Source organism: Cervus elaphus, chromosome 3, assembly GCF_910594005.1.
Source record: "Cervus elaphus chromosome 3, mCerEla1.1, whole genome shotgun sequence".
NCBI lineage: Eukaryota > Metazoa > Chordata > Mammalia > Artiodactyla > Cervidae > Cervus > Cervus elaphus.
Genome location: NC_057817.1, coordinates 24,379,615 through 24,395,801, shown reverse-complemented (window position 1 = coordinate 24,395,801; position 16,187 = coordinate 24,379,615). Strand labels below are relative to the sequence as shown.

The window sequence follows — 16,187 nt, the reverse complement described above, 5'->3', positions numbered from 1 at the left end:
GGGCTATTAGCAATGCTGCTGTTCATTAAACTCTTCAAGAAATGCAGGAAAAGATCAAGCGGGAGGTGGGGAGCAAGTTCATATGAGCTGAGTGTTAAGTGAGGCGCCAGGCATCAGTGGAGTTTCCAGATGCCTTGAGGTTCTTCCTTGTTCCTTCTCTTAGTGACGCCAATATAGATTGGTTAAGAGACAGTTACTGGGTGCGGTGTTAATGGGTGCAGTTATCCCCATTCTACAGGTGAGGAAACTGGGGCCTAGAAAGATTAAATAAATTGGCTAAGAATATATACCTAAGTGGGCTTTGATATCAAATAGGCCTGGAATTTGGACTTCACTTTTGCCACTTATTAGCTGAATACCCTTGGTCAGATAACTTATTTAGAGACCCAGTTGCCACTCAGCAAAATGAAAAAAATAATAGCATGTACTATCACAGAGATGCGGGCAGGGAAGGGGTTTGGCATAATTCAGAGTTGGTGCATTTAAAATTCCAGTGCAGATGGAGTAGGCTGCTTCTACTCTATATTATCCAAAAGACGATAATAACTATCATCTTTTGCTGACTCTGTACAGAGCACTGGACAGATGCCATAGGAAGACACAAAAGTAATAGAGGAAGATTTTTTTCCTTACTCTTCAGTAGCAAAATGTTTCAGGGCTTCTGCTAATCATTTTGCTCTGAACATTTGGGGTAGGTCAGGGAGAATTAGCATTTATGATACTTTATACTGGGCATTTTGTTTGACTCTGGGTCAATCAGTTTGGCTGCCTACAACCAAAAAGCCATACTTTGTAAAAATTAGTTAAGATAATGAGAAATAGGCTCTAGTTAGCTTTTTCATGCGTTTGATTTTCAGCAACAGATGACAGACATTAATTGGAAAATGTAATTCTCAAATACAACTTCTACAATTTACCCATTTGTAGTACCCAATTTCCTGCTGGGGACTCTTAACCACATTGAACATCCTTGTCTTTCTGTTCTGGTTGACTAGTCTCCTCTAGGAAAGGGGTCCCCAACTTCCAGGCTGATGCCTCCTGTCAGATCAGCAATGGCACGGGATTAGAAATAAAGTGCACAACAAATGGAATGTACTTGAATCATTCCAAAACCATCCCCCTAACTTCTGGTCCATGGGAAAATCGTCTCCCATGAAATCACGAAATCAGTCCCTGGTGCCCAAAAGTTTGGGGACCACTGCTCTAGGATACATACTGGTGAGTGGAGAGGTTGACTCATAGGAGAGGCATGGCCTCAACTTTATGAGATAATGCCAGATGGTGCTTCAGAGGGGTTGTACCTGTTTATGTTCCCACCTCCAACGTGTAAGAGTTCCTGCTGCTCCAGGTCACTGCCAGCACTAAACTAGAATACTTTAAAATTTTTTGTCAATCTGACAAATTAGGGTTATCCTGATTTTTTGTATAGTATTATTACATAAGCATTTCCCCATATGATTACATATTCTTCCTAAGTATAAGTTGCAATAAGTATACTCTCTTTTTGTAGAACTATCATAATTTGTATCATTAACCTTTTATCTTTATAAACAATAAACAACTGTTTCACAAACAATCCTTTAGATTGCTCCGAACTTTGCAGAATGATAAAACACTGTGATGGGCAGTCTTCGTCTATAAAACTTTTCCTGTGTTGTATTACTTTTTTTAAGATAGAGTCCTAGAAGTGGAATTATTTGGTCAAAGTGTACAAGCAAAAAAAAAAAAAAAACACCCAACTCTGTGTTATGTGGGAGCAGGTACCTTGAAGACGAAGGGAATCAAAGGTTAGTGTGACGAGAAGTTGACCTTTCTTGGTCCAGAGCTTGGCCACAGGCTCCTACTTTCTTAGTTCTGTTACAAAATTCGTTAAGATAAGATATGACATTGGAGTGCACCCTCTCCTTAATAGGATACTTTCCAGGATAAGGCCAGTTGTTGAAGTCTTACTGATCAGAAGAAAAATGTGTCATGTGAAGGCAGATTTTAGGTTTTGTTTTGTTTTCTGTAGACATTTATTGAGCCATCATTTGGAAATGTTTTTCACATATTGTCTTTTAATCGTTAGCAATAATGAGGTAGTTTCTTTTATCATTCTCAGCTTACAGATGAGAGAGCCAAGGCCTTATAGCTAAGGAGGTAGTAGCATCAAGATTAGAATCCAGGCAGTGTGTCTCTCCAGTGTGTGTGGTCCTGCCTCCCTGCAACAGGAGAACGTTTCTACTTAAATGTTTATCTGACTGATAGAAGCAACAGATGCTGTCAGAATTCAGAGACGGGATATGTGAGTGTGAACTGGGGTGGACAAGGAAGGCTTCAGCAAGCAGCATCCTCCCTTTTGGTTGGACTGGGACTTGTTTAGACGTCACATCAGATTTCTCTGGCAGTTTCATCTCCCACCATCCTTATCTTGCAAAGTGAATTGATAAAGTGCAAAGTGAATTCACAGACACTGTGTTCCTGAAGTGAAGCTAGCTCAGCCTTCGGGCTCAGTATGTGTTTGATGAGAAAGAATTCTCCTTGGCTGGTCATGCATAGCGTGAAGTCAGCTAGAGATCAGAACACTGCTGCCTGTGTGGTGAAGGGAAGTAGGAACCTTGAGCGTCACGACTCTAGTTAAAGACTTAACCAAAAGGAACACGTTGTGCCGAGTACAAAGTAAGGCATTTTCATCTAGGTTTGTTTTCTGTCATTGTTGTGGCTTCTGGGAAACTGCAGGAGCAGACAGCCAAGAGTCATAAACGGTGATCAGACAATGCAACCCTTTCCTAGTAAATGGGAGGTCAAGAGGTTAAAAAAAACATAGCACTCATGTTATCATGTGTGTGTTACAGAATGTAATTCAGAGACTCAAACCAATATGGGAACTCCTCAGCAGAACAGTGAAATTCTCTATTCAACGTAGAGAATATGAATTTTTCCATTTTACTGAAAATGTTGTTGTTCAGTCACTAAGTCATGTCCAGCTCTTTGTAACCCCGAGGACTGCAGCACACCAGGCTTCCCTGTCCTTCACTGTTTCTTGGAGTTTGCTCAAACTCATGTCCCTTGAGTCGATGATGCCAACCAACCAGGAACTCACTATGTAATGAGTTTTTTGAACCAGAACCAAATCTATAAACTGTGTTGTACTCTTCCAACCAAATCAGGACTTAATTGTCAGTCATTTATTCAAACAAAAACATAGAATGACTGCTTCTCTGTTAAAATGCTGAGCACTGGGCTGGCTCAGGATAAAGGACTAGCCCCTGGCCTCAAAGTCTTCAGAGTTGACTAGAGCTTCAGACACAGTGTCACTGCAGCTAGGGGCTGCTGGTGGTGATCTCATTTGTGGACACCACCTATGGTCTGGCCCTTACTTGCCGATCTCTACAGCTGGTCCCCTCCTGTGCTGTGCTAAGGGGCCAGAACCTGGAGGAAGCAGAAAACATATGTTTTCTGCTCTGTGGACCTCTCCTCCAGAGAAAAAATTCTCTCTACCACCTGCTCCCACTTGCTGTGTTGTTCCCCCTTCCCCAAACCCAGAGATTTTCCTGTGAAAACTATCCCAATTGCATCTACATTTAAAATACATTTTATTTTATTTATTTTTAAAATTATGTGTTTTTGATTGTGCTGGGTCCTTGTTGCCGCTCATGGACTTTCTCCAGTTGGGGTGAGCCGAGGCCACTCTTTGTCGCAGTGCATCATGGCAGCTTTTCTTGTTGCGTGGGCACAGGTGCTAGGCGCGCACAGGCTCAGTAGTTGTGGCACATGGGCTTAGTTGCTCTGGGGCATGTGGGATCTTCCTGGACCAGGAATCAAACCCTGCATTGGCAGGCAGATTCTTACCCATTGTACCACTAGGGAAGTCCTAAAATGCGTTTTACATTAACATTTTAATTTTGAGATAATTATACAGTCACCTGTAGCGATAGGAATATTACAGAGAGATCCCAGGTACCTTTTACCTAGTTTCCTCAAAAGTAACATCTTTTGTAGAATTAGTACTACAAATAACATGGTAGCATTGAAACAATTCACAACTTTAATCAGATTTTTTTTCAGTTTTGCTTGTGTAATTGATCCTTGAACAACACAGATTTGAGCTGCGTGGGTCGACTAATACACAGATTTTTTTTTTTCAGTGAACACATTCCATACTATACCTGCAGTTGGTTAAATCCGAACTATGGATATTGAGGGTTGACTACGGGAGCATCTGTGGGTTTTGGTATCTTCAGTGGGTCCCGGAACCAGTGCCCCATGGATATTGAGGGACAATTCTGTGTGTGCATGTGTGTTTAGTTCTCTGCAGTTTTATCACATGAATGAGTACTGTCTGCCACTACAGTCAAGATACAGAAGACTTCCATCATCACAGGATCCCTCGTGTTGCCCTTCAATCACTCTATTCACCTCCTCCTGCATCCCCCTTCCTCCCCACCCAGTTCCTAATCCTTGGCAATCACCAGTCTTGTTTCCATTTCTATGACTTTGTCATTTCAAGAACACTACATGAATGAAATCATCATGTGGTATATAGCCTTTGGAAGATTAGCTTTTCTCATTCAGCATAATTCCCTCAGCACTCACCCAAGTTGTTATATATCATTGGTGTGTACCATTTTCTTGCTAAGTAGTATTTCATAGTATGGATGTCCCCCAGTTTGTTGAACCATTTATCTGCTGAAGGCCATCCGGGCCGTTTCTAGTTTGGGGCTTTTATGAATAAAGCTACTCTGAGCATTTTTGTGTAGGTTTTGATGTGAACATATGTTTTCTTCTCCCTGGGATAAATGACTTAAGAGTGTAATTGCTGAGTCATATGGTATTTGCATATTTAGTTTTATAGAAAAATGCCAAATTATTTTCCAGAGAGATTGTACCATTTTACATTCGTGCCAGAAGTGTATGAATTATTTAGTTTCTCCATATTCTTGCCAGAATTTAGTGCTCTCACCATTTTTTATTATTACCAATCTGATAGGTTCTCATAGGTATGTCATGATGTCTCAATTGAGGTTTTAATTTGCATTTCCCTAATGGCTGATAACACTGAACCTCTCTTCTTGTGTGACCTGCTATCTGTATATCTTCCTTGATGAAATATCTATTCATGTCTTTTGCCCATTTTTCAGTTCAGTTCAGTTCAGTTTAGTTTAATCACTCAGTCCTGTATGACTCTTTGTGACCCCATGGACTGCAGCACTCCAGGCCTCCCTGTCCATCACCAGCTCCCAGAGCTTGCTCAAACTCATGTTCATCGAGTCGGTGATGCCATCTAACCATCCCAACTTCTGTCATCTCCTGCCCTCAATCCCTCCCAGCATCAGGGTCTTTTCCAAGGAGTCAGCTCTTCACATCAGGTGGCCAAAGTATTGGAGGCTCAGCTTCAGCATCAGTCCTTCCAATGAATGTTCAGGACTGACCTCCTTTAGGATGGACTGGTTGGATCTCCTTGCTGTCCAAGGGACTCTCAAGAGTCTTCTCCAACGCCGCAGTTCAAAAGCATCACTTCTTTGGCTCTCATCTTTCTTTTTGGTCCAACTCTCACATCCATACATGACTACTAGAAAAACCATAGCTTTGACTAGACAGACCTTTGTTGGCAAAGTAATGTCTATGCTTTTTAATATGCTGTCTAGGTTGGTCATAGCTTTTCTTCCAAGGAGCAAGCGTCTTTTAATTTCATGGCTGCAGTCACCATCTGCAGTGATTTTGGAGTCAAAGAAAATAAAGTTTCTCACTGTTTCCATTGTTTCCCCATCTATTTGCCATGAAGTGATGGGACCAGATGCCATGATCTTAGTATTTTGAATGTTGAGTTTTAAGCCAGAGTTTTTACTCTCCTCTTTCACTTTCATCAAGAGGCTCTTTACAGTCTCTCTTCACTTTCTGCCATAAGGGTGGTGTCATCTGCATATCTGAGATTACTAATATTTCTCCCTGCAATCTTACTTCCAGTTTGTGTTTCATCCAGCCCGGCATTTCGCATGATGTACTCTGCATAGAAGGTAAATAAGCAGGGTGGCAATATACAGCCTTGACATACTCCTTTCCCAATTTGGAACCAGTCTGTTGTTCCATGTCTGGTTCTCACTGTTGCTTCTTGACCCACATACAGATTTCTCAGGAGGCAGGAAAGGTGCTCTGGTATTCCCATCTCTTGAAGAATTTTCCACAGTTTGTTGAGATCCACAGAATCAAAGGCTTTAGTGTATTCAATGAAGCAGAAATAGGTGCTTTCCTGGAATTCTCTTGCTTTTTCTATGATCCAACGGATGCTGGCAATTTGACTTCTGGTTCCTCTGCCTTGTTTAAATCCAGTTGGGTTGTTTATTGTTTTTACCGCTGAGTTTTGAGAGTTCTTTATATATTATGGATACTAATCCAACTAATTTGTTGCATTTGTGGTTTTGCAAATATTTCTTCCCATCTGTATTCTGTCCTTTCATCTTCTTAACAAGGTTTTTACAAAATGAAAGTTTTTCATTTTGATGAGATAAAATGCATTTTTGTACTTCTTAATGTAGCTTCATATCTTCAGGGAAGATAAATGTTAGGGATCAGTTTCTTAAACACTTGAAGTCTCCATGTAGAATCCTCTTTTAAGATTCATCGCTCTTAGCAGTGAAGACACGGACATAGACACGGACACACGACTGATGGACAAGAGTGAGGGAGAAGAGGGAGAGGGCAAGATGAATGGAAAGAGTAGCATGGATGCATATACACTAACATATGTGAATAGATAGCCAATGAGAATTTACTGGGGAACTCAAAATGGGGCTCTGTAATACCATAGAGGGGTGAGAATGGGCCGGAGGTGGGAGGGAGATCCAAGAGGGAGAGGACATATGTACACCCATGGCTAATTCATGTTGATGTATGCCAGAAATCAAATTAACGTTGTAAAGCAATCATCAGTCAATTAAAAAATTTAAAAAAGATTCATTGCTCTTGAGAAATCAGTGGCATGAAATTGTTAAATTAAAAAAAAAAAAAAAAGGAAACTTAGAAGGCAAGTTCACAAGCCTGCAAAGTTTGAATCTTTTTACTTTCCTGTTTTTATCAAAATCTTGCCAAGTGGAAGTTATGGGTTTCTGTGCCAGATGATTGCTAATGCTAAATAAATAGCAGCAATTGTTTTCTTACAGTTATATAGAACATGCTATCTTGAAAATTAAATATAAACATTAAGAGTAGTCATTTCCAGTTGGCTGTAAATCAGGTGGTTAAAATTAGAGATTAATATTTGTATCAGCCCTGGAAGCTTCTGGTCTGGGGTATAAACAACTTATATGTTTATATTTTTTATATATATCAGCATGCATTCACCTTAAGCTATTTGAATAAATTTTAAAAATCTGATTTATTCTTCTCTTTCCACTCTCCTTAAATCCTTAGGAGAAAAGCTTGCTGTACGTTTTGTCTTACATATTTTCCCTGGAGAAGGAAACTTCCCTCTACTATTAAATAAAAATATTATGTGAAAGGAAATACATTTTCCTTTACTTTATAAGAGGCTTACATTTTCATCTTTAAAGTCACACTTTCCTTTATGTTTATTTCCTTCTCCCTGCTATAGTGACACGAAGCCTAACATACCTAAGGAATTGAGTTTCACCAGCAGACGACTTTTTCCCTTTGCCCCACCAGTGTACCAAGGATATAACTATCTTTGCATTCATAGTAACCTTTTTTTTTTTTTTTGCAGTCTGTCTCCCTGTCTAAATGGGATAGCCTTTCAGGATTGGACCATGTCTTCCTCTTAAAAAAAAAAAAAATTATTATTTATTTTTTTGGCTATGCTGGGTCTTTCTTGCTGCACACCGTCTTTCTCCAGTTGCAGCGAGTGGGGGCTACTCTCTAGTTATGGTGTGCGGGCTCTCACTGCAGTGGCTTCTCTTATCGTGGAGCACAGGTTCTAGGTGCGTGGGCTCAGTAGTTGTGCACGACTTTAGTTGCCACCTAGCATATATGTTCTTAGTTCCTGGACCAAGGATCGAACTTGTGTCCCCTGCATTGACAGGCAGATACTTAACCACTGGACCACCAGGGTCGTCCCTCTTATTCATTTTTATATCCTCAGCACCAGGAACAGAGCCCATCACATCAAAGAGGCTAACAAGCAATCGCAGAGTTCACAAATTTCAGTAACTACTTAGTGTGTGAAAATTAGTAACACTCATTGTTCAGCACATTTTCCTCCTTATAATATTGTTCATTCCAACCCCTGGAGGGCAAAAGCTACCTTCTGCTTACCTCTTACTCATTTTTAAAACCCTAGTGCTGGGAAAATAACTAGGCATTTGATAAATGTTGCATCTGTCCATTCACTCAGCAAGTATGCATTGAATACGAGATGCTATGTTAGCAACCAAGACTTCACACACCTACCTAGAAGGCATCATCTTTTCCTTCAGGTAACCTATAATCTAGTTGGGGGAGGTCACATGCAAAACACCACACAAAATATTTAAATAACGTGATAAGATAACTTTTGTGCTCAAACAAGAGGTATAGACTACAATTAGTTCAAGAGTCTAGGAGGTCATCTGGCATGGACTGACCAAGGAAGGTTCAATCAGTGGCCTGATAAAAACTGTGTCCCCACTGGAATTCTCTGCTCACTCTTCTTCTGTGTCGTCCTTAGTTCCTGCTTTCTCTTGAAATGCCACCCTTCTCACTGTCTTCTGTCTACCCAGACCCAGCGTTAAATGTATTAGGGTTTTAAAAACTGGTTTAAGTAAAAAGAGAAATAACCAGAAAGGAAGGGAGGATCTAGCCACATTTGATGTGGTGGATCGTCTGCCTCGATGGCATCCAACGGTTCTCCCATCCCTGTATGTATGTACTATTCCAGTCACGAGTGGATGCTACTGCTCCTCCCCTTGAGCCTGTTCTGGGCTTTTGACTCATTCTAACCAATAGAATGTGACAGAAGTGCTGCTCTGCCAACTCTAGGCTAGCCCTTAAGAGGTTTGGCATCATTTATTTTTGATCTCTTGAAAACCACTCACCATGTAAATAAGTCCAGCTATCCCATAGAGAGAGGGGAGCCCTGGAAGAAGGGAGACTATGAAATATAAGAATATTTTGTTTAAATATATAAACATATACAAATTGAGACAGAGGCCTGGCCAGCCCCAGGTATTCCAGACACCTCCATTCCTCTTGGTGCTGACAGGTGAGTGAAGCCATCTTGGATACTCCAGCTCCAGCCAGTATCACAAGGAGCAGAGAAAAGCCAAACTCTGCAGACTTGCTCAAAATGCAGGCTCATAAGCAAATGAATGGGAGCTGTTGTAAGCCAATGTATCTTAGGGTGAAGTGTCATGTGGCAGTAGATAGTGGGAAAGCTAGATTCAGTGCTCCAACAATTCAGCAACGAGTCTTTCTCCTTTCATGGCTGTTATCCCTGGGGGAGGAAGTTGTCTTTGATGCCTACCACATACAGCAGGAATGCCCACCATGGCAACAGACTTATATTCTACCGGCTGAACCTGGTGCCAACCTGATGGGCTCAGCTCTTTCCCAGCAGTTACAGCAGAAGTCTCAGGGGAGACTCTGATTGGCTCTGACTGGGTCACGAGCCTCTTTCTGCACAAGTTGAAGCAACTCTGATTGGCCAAGTCTGGATCACGTGCCTCTTCCTGGTGCCAGAGGTCCGGGGTGGTCAGTCTCACCTAAATTACTTGAATTGAGGGTGGGGTTTGAGAATAAGAGGTTGGATCCTGGGGCATGCAGGAACAACAAATATGTACTATGAGAATCGAGTACAATCCTGTCTCTTTTATGAAGCCTCTTCTCACTATTTTACACTATTATGGCTCGAATGACCTGGTTTGCTGCTTTCCTGCTGAGAACATGCTGCGTTATTGTGCCTTACACCTTGGAAGTAAATTCTTAGTTTACACCCTAGATTTTGTACCTTTATCTTCCGTATTGTTCTGATTGCATTTGCTACTTTAAAGGTGCAATTTTTAAAAAATTTTAATTACCTTTTGCAGAGAGAGGCTTTTGGAGGCTTTTATCAGAGGCACAGATAATTCTTACTTTGAAGAAAAGATGTGTGTGTTCTCTCTCTCTCTCTCCCCCTGAGTCTGACAAAACCTGCATTGCCTGCAAAAGAAGGCACATGGTCTATTTTCCCCATGGGTCCTAATTCCAAATAAGAGAGCCAATGGTGATCCACACGGCTTGTTTTCTTTCTTTTCTGGGGAGCTTGCTCTTGTGCTATTTAATTTGGGCTTTTAAAAACATTATTTTGTATGAGTGCCCAGTAGAGCAGCTTTTGGGCAACTGGCTTATGAAATAAATCAAAATGATCTAAAAAAGAACATCCTCTGTTAATTGAAATTGAAGTGAGCCTAATATAGTTTTAATTCATTCTTTTTCTGGAGGATCAGCGTTTCCTTCCAGAATGGAGTTCTTCTAAGCAACACCAAGACAGTAATAGAAATGGAAAATAGCTGCCTGCTGTCACACTAACCAAAGCCCAACCTTGGCTTTTCAGAGACCTTACTTAGGTCTGGCCTCTCTAAAGTTACACACAGATACAGTTATACACACATGTACACGCATACACCTGATCAATATAATTTTTACAGTCCTAGGTACCTGAAAAAATGAGGCATCAGGCAAATGAGGGGGAAAAACCCAGAGACAGACTCTTACAGATTTCAGAATGGATCTTTATAAGATTACATTGGCATAAAGACAATAATAACAGACTGTCTTGCCTTTATATCAAGATTTATACTTGTAAAGTGTTACTCAATTCAGTTCAGTCGCTCAGTCATGTCTGACTCTTTGCAACCCCATGAACCGCAGCACGCCAGGCCTCCCTGTCCGTCACCAACTCCCGGAGTCTACCCAAACCCATGTCCATTGAGTCGGTGATGCCATCCAACCATCTCATCCTGTCATCCCCTTCTCCTCCTGCCTTCAATCTTCCCCAGCATCAGGGTCTTTTCCAATGAGTCAGCTCTTCGCATCAGGTGGCCAAAGTATTGGAGTTTCAGCTTCAACATCAGTCCTTCCAATGAACACCCAGGACTGATCTCCTTTTGGATGGATTGTTTGGATCTCCTTGCTGTCCAAGGGACTCTCAAGAGTCTTCTCCAACACCACAGTTCAAAAGCATCAATTCTTCTGCACTCATTAGATTTGTGTATATGAGTAGATACTCCACTGTTGACTTAAATCCAGGATTAAGGATGCCATCATCACAGCTGTCTTTTGAGTCTTTGTTATCTTTAGAATTTTAAATTATTATGAAATATTGTGTATATGTGTAGGCATGAAAACATATCTATTATACCAATAGCCATTGAGTAAATATGGCATTATTTATAATCTTGTTTCCCTTTCTTCTTGAATCCTTCTTTATCTCTGCACTAGAGGTAAATACTCTCCTGAAATTTGTGTACATCATGCTCTTAACTTTTCTTAATAGCTTAGCTATATATCTTTGTTCTCCTAAAAATGCCATTTATTCTTCCTATTTAAACTTTACTTAAATAGAATCTCAACAGGCAATTTTATGTGGTTTGCTCTTTTTTGTTTCTCAGTACTGTTGATGAAATTCATCTATATTGATTATTTTTAGCTCATTTTGTTTGTGGCTTATCTTTTCACTTTATTATTTTTTTTCATGAGCAGAAAATTTAAAACAGTGTAGTTGAATCTTTATGGTTTATGTTTTTTGTGAACTACTTTTTATGACTTGAGATTGGAATGATATTTTTCCACTTTCTTTCAGCAGTTTTAAAAATTGTATTTTCTCCTTTAGGTCTTTAATCTATCTGATACTGATTTTGGGGTATGCCTTGAGGTAGGGATCAGTTTTTTTTTTCCTTCCAAATGAAAAGGCAGAGCATTTGCTTAGAAAATTTCAGATATTCCCGTCTTTCTCAGAATTAAACTCGAAGTTCTTAAAATGGTCTAAATTACCTTATACAACCTGGTCCTTTGAAATGTTTCTGATTTCATCTACTGTTGTTCCAGGCAACACTGGCCTCCTTGCTCTTTCTGAACACTCCCAAATGTTCCTGCTTTGGGGACTTTATATTAATACTTGCTGTTCCTTCCATCAACAGTCTTCAGACATCTATGTGGCTAGCTCCCTTTCTTCCTAGATCTCTTCTCAGATGTTACCTTATCGTGGAGGCCTTCTGTGGCCACCCTAGCTAAGATCATACACACACTCACATTTGAGATCTCTTCTCTGCTTTGGAATAACTCACCTAAAAAACTCTCTATGGGACTGGATTAGTTGTTTCATATATGATGAGTATTTTTAAATGTTGATTTAATTTTTGAATGATTTTAGGACTCTATGGGGTTTTCCATTTCTTCTTAAGTTAGTTTTGATAAATTTGTCCTCTTCATTTAAAAATATATATATATATTTAGAAATCCATGCCTTTTTTTAGAACTTTTTATTTTATATTGGGGTAAGGCCAATTAACAGTGTTAATGATAGTTTCAGGTAAACAGTGATGGGACTCAGCCATACATGTGTGTGTATCCATTCTCTCCCAAACCCCCCTCCAATAAAATATATGCTTTATTTCACTTTTTAAATAGTCAATATATGCATACAATTCAAGCATTCAAGTTCTAAAAGCATATATGATGAGAAATAAACCTTCATCCATTCCTTCTAGCTACCTAGTTCCCATCTCCTACCATCAGTTTCTTATCTATTTCCCTAGTTTCATGTTAATTCTCCCCCAAATATGCTATGCATATTTACCACATATATATATAGTTTTTATATAAATGGTGGAATACTATATATATATTATTCTGCACATTCCTTTTTTCACTAACCAGATATGTTAGAGATATTTCTGTAGCTATACATTGAGAGCTGCCATTCTATTACAGGTACCTAACACTCCACTGGATGCCTGTATTGTAATTTACTTAATCTCCTTCTGAAGGACATTGACTCAATTTTTGCAGTAGCTTTCTAGCCAGTGTCCCTTACCCATCTTTAATCAGTGCATCTCACAGCTATTAGATATTTCTTCTTCTTTAATTTCCATCCTGATATTGTCTTGTCCCCTTTCAGAAGCCTACAGCAGCTGCCCAATATCCAAGAATAGGGCTGAACTAATTAGCCTTGAAGTAGAGTCCTGCACCACATGGTGGCCGCCTACTTTTTCCATCCAGTCTTTCTGTTCTTGAAGAGACTCCCTAAACTGATGGCTTGAGGTTTTCCAAATGTACCTTTGTTTTTGGGCTTCCCAGGTGGCGCTAGTGGTAAAGAACCCATCTGCCAATGTAGGTAGAGGTAAGAGATGCGGGTTCCATCTATGGGTGGGGAAGATCGCCTGGCGGAAGGCATGGCAACCCACTTCAGTATTCTTGCCTGGAAAATCCCATGGACAGAGGAGCCTGGCAGTCTACAGTCCATAGGGGTTGCCCCGAGTTGGACATGACTTGGCATGCACCTTTGTTTTTATGCTCAGGATTTTTCTTCTGCCTGAACTTCCCTTCCCCCTCAGCCCTTTGAAGGAGAGGATCACAATCCTCCTCCTTCTGGGCTGGTAAGGTCTAACTCTAACTCTTCTCTGGAGCAGCTGCACTTTCAGTATTTCAACTCATTCTCCCACTGGTACACCATCTATAACCAGATGAGGTGTTTTCACGGTCTCCTCTAGACTCCACATTCCTTGTGGGGAGGCACTCTTCACTCGAAATAGGGTATACTAAAATGAAAAGATGTATCTTGATTTTCAAGGAGTTTCCAACATAAAGGTGAGCAAGACTTGCAAAATAAAAATACATAACACTATAGATGGTTGTTTAAGGGGAACTGTAGTCTTTGCTCAGTGGAATCAGAAGAAGAAAAACATGAGCTCTTAAAAAGAAAGAAACGTCAGAAACAAAAAAATAACTCTGATCCCTACCCCAGGGCCTAGCACGATGCCCCATAAGTACATGTTGAATAAGAGTTACGTGAAAGGAAGCATTAAAGGCATGCCTCAACATCTTGGCCAAAATCCATCTTTTATCAGGTAAGTCAACAAATAGTGTAGATGCCACTCATCCCTTGAGTGAAAAGAGGGCAATGTGGAAGGAGGTGGAATCAAGTTTAAGCAAGCGAGGGAGGCAGAGCCGAGGCACCTGGAGAGGGTCTCGGGAGGGCGGGGCGCGCAGGGGGCGCGGCGGAGCCGGGGGGCGGAGCCTCTGGCGTCCCTGCCCCGCCTCTCCCCGCCCTCCCCACTCCGCGGCGGCGGCGGCGGCGCAGGGCGGCCGCGCGGGTGTTGGCAGCTGCCGCGGGAGCCCGCACCGCCCCCTGGCCGAGGCTCCCCCGGGCGAGCCCGAGCCGGAGCACGCCGGCAGCTCGCGGCGCGGCGGCACTGGACCACGGGAAAGTTCCCGGCGCCAGCGCCGAGATGCCGGGCAGCGACACGGCGCTCACCGTGGACCGGACCTACTCCGACCCGGGCCGGCACCAGCACTGCAAGAGAAGGGTGAGGGTGGCGGTCGGTGCGGCGGTGGGGGCGCCCTCCGAGGGGCGAGGCTGGGTGGGCTTGGGCTCCCGCGGGAACGACCTCGCCCTGCGCGTTTCGCCGGCTCCCTCCCTCCCTTCCCTGCGGCTCGGAGCCCGGACTTCCCAGCACCTTTCGGGCTGACGGGGATGGGAAGGGGGGCGTGGGAGCTCGGCCCGCGGTTCCGAGACCTCCGGGGTGGGAGCAGCGCCAAGCCCAGGCCCACCGCCGCTCGTCGGTCCCGGCGCTCCAGGGTCTCCTCGACGACCGGGGCTCCGCCGCCCTCTCCGCCAGGGAGCGCTCGCCGCGCGGGGCCAGACGCGAGGGGATCCCGCCGCCCGCGTCGTCTTGTCCCCGGAGTTCGGCCTCCCGGCTTCCTAAACTCAGGTGCGGCCCCAGCCGTCGGGGCTCTCGGGCTCGGGGCTGTGCGCGGCCGGAGGGCGGACAGGCGGCCGACCCCGCTTCCCGGTTTCCCGCGGCCGCTCCTGCGGGCTCTGCCCCAGTGAAAAGTCAGTCTTGCGCGCTGCCTGTAGAGAGTTTCTAGTCGTGAGGAGCAGGCGCCCTCTCCATTGTTTGCTGTGTAATTTGCTGTTGCTGATTTTGGCTGTGGGCGAAAATAGCTTTTCCAGAGTGAGCCGCAGAGACGAGCCTTGTAGTGCTCGAACGGGGAGGGAGGCCTCAGCCTGCGCGCCGGTCCCTCGGGAGAGAGGAAGCCTCACCTGCCCCGGGGATCGCTTTCTCTCTTAGGGCTGTTTGATCGTCCAGGTTGAACACTTGGCTCTCCCCTTGACTGATTGAACTGCCATTTAGAAATGCACCTCCTCTGCCTGGCATTTGTTCGGGCGAGGATTGCCTGAAGGTGTTCTTTGCGCTAACTGCTCTCTTGGACGATCTTAGTCGTTGAGTGCCAGCCTCTCTGCTTAAAGTTCAGGAGGTAGGATCGTGCTCGCATCTGTTAATCAGTTTCACAAAATGATTTAATTTTTTTCGGATTAAGTACATTTAGTGGAGTAATACTTATCTCCAGCATCCAGTCCGCGCTCCCCTCCCCACAAAAGAGTTCTCCCTCTCTTTCTGCACTTCTTAAAAGTTCCATAACAGTTTGTAATGAAAATAACTAGAAACTCCATTTGAAAGAAAATATTGATAATAAAAAATCTTTGGTTACCTAAAGTTAGAAGTTTGTTGAGGGATGGCTGCTGACTAATACTCTGTTAACTGCAAAGGAAGATGAAAGTCTTTTTCTGATGCCTTTGTAATCAGGGGGATGTGTGGTCCATAGTGTTGTAGTTGACGGAAAAGACATTTCAGGTTTGAAAAAAGTGTGGAAGCTGGGTTTCTCTTGTCACAACTGTGATAATCTTTGTGTAAACAACAGGATTAGTAATCTTTGAGGGAGGGATGGCTCATTGTGAACCCATTTAAGCAATTTGGCAAAAGCACACGGAACTTTCCAAAACTCAGCTCTTTTTAGCTTAACTACTGAGATGGAAAGTGGCAAAGCAGATGTGTAAGTCAGCAACAGACTTTATCTCTCCTGTATCTGCTGCTGTTCCATTTCCACACCCATCTTTCCTGTTAAAGTAGGGGAACCATTTGTAAAAAGGGTTTCTTATTTTGTTTAAAATTCTGCTGACCGTGTTAAAGTACTACATTGTTAGCATGGAGACACCTGGTTTTTATATAGACCATATA

General features: G+C 42.7%; 1 protein-coding gene across 5 annotated transcripts in view; it reads left to right on the top strand.

The window, feature by feature from the left end:
* TMCC3 (transmembrane and coiled-coil domain family 3) overlaps window positions 1-16,187 on the top strand; it is a 271,661-nt gene that overhangs the window by 190,727 nt on the left and 64,747 nt on the right. The window contains exon 1 of one of the 5 annotated variants that reach the window (XM_043881429.1): window positions 14,148-14,474. The exons of 3 other annotated variants lie outside the window; for them this stretch is intronic. Coding sequence is in view for 1 of the 2 variants with exons in the window: in XM_043881412.1 (XP_043737347.1) it covers window positions 14,397-14,474 (78 nt within the window). In the remaining variant the exon portion in view is untranslated. Of the gene's footprint in view, window positions 1-14,147; window positions 14,475-16,187 lie in introns of those variants that run through there. One more of the 5 variants, XM_043881412.1, reaches the window with a different exon arrangement.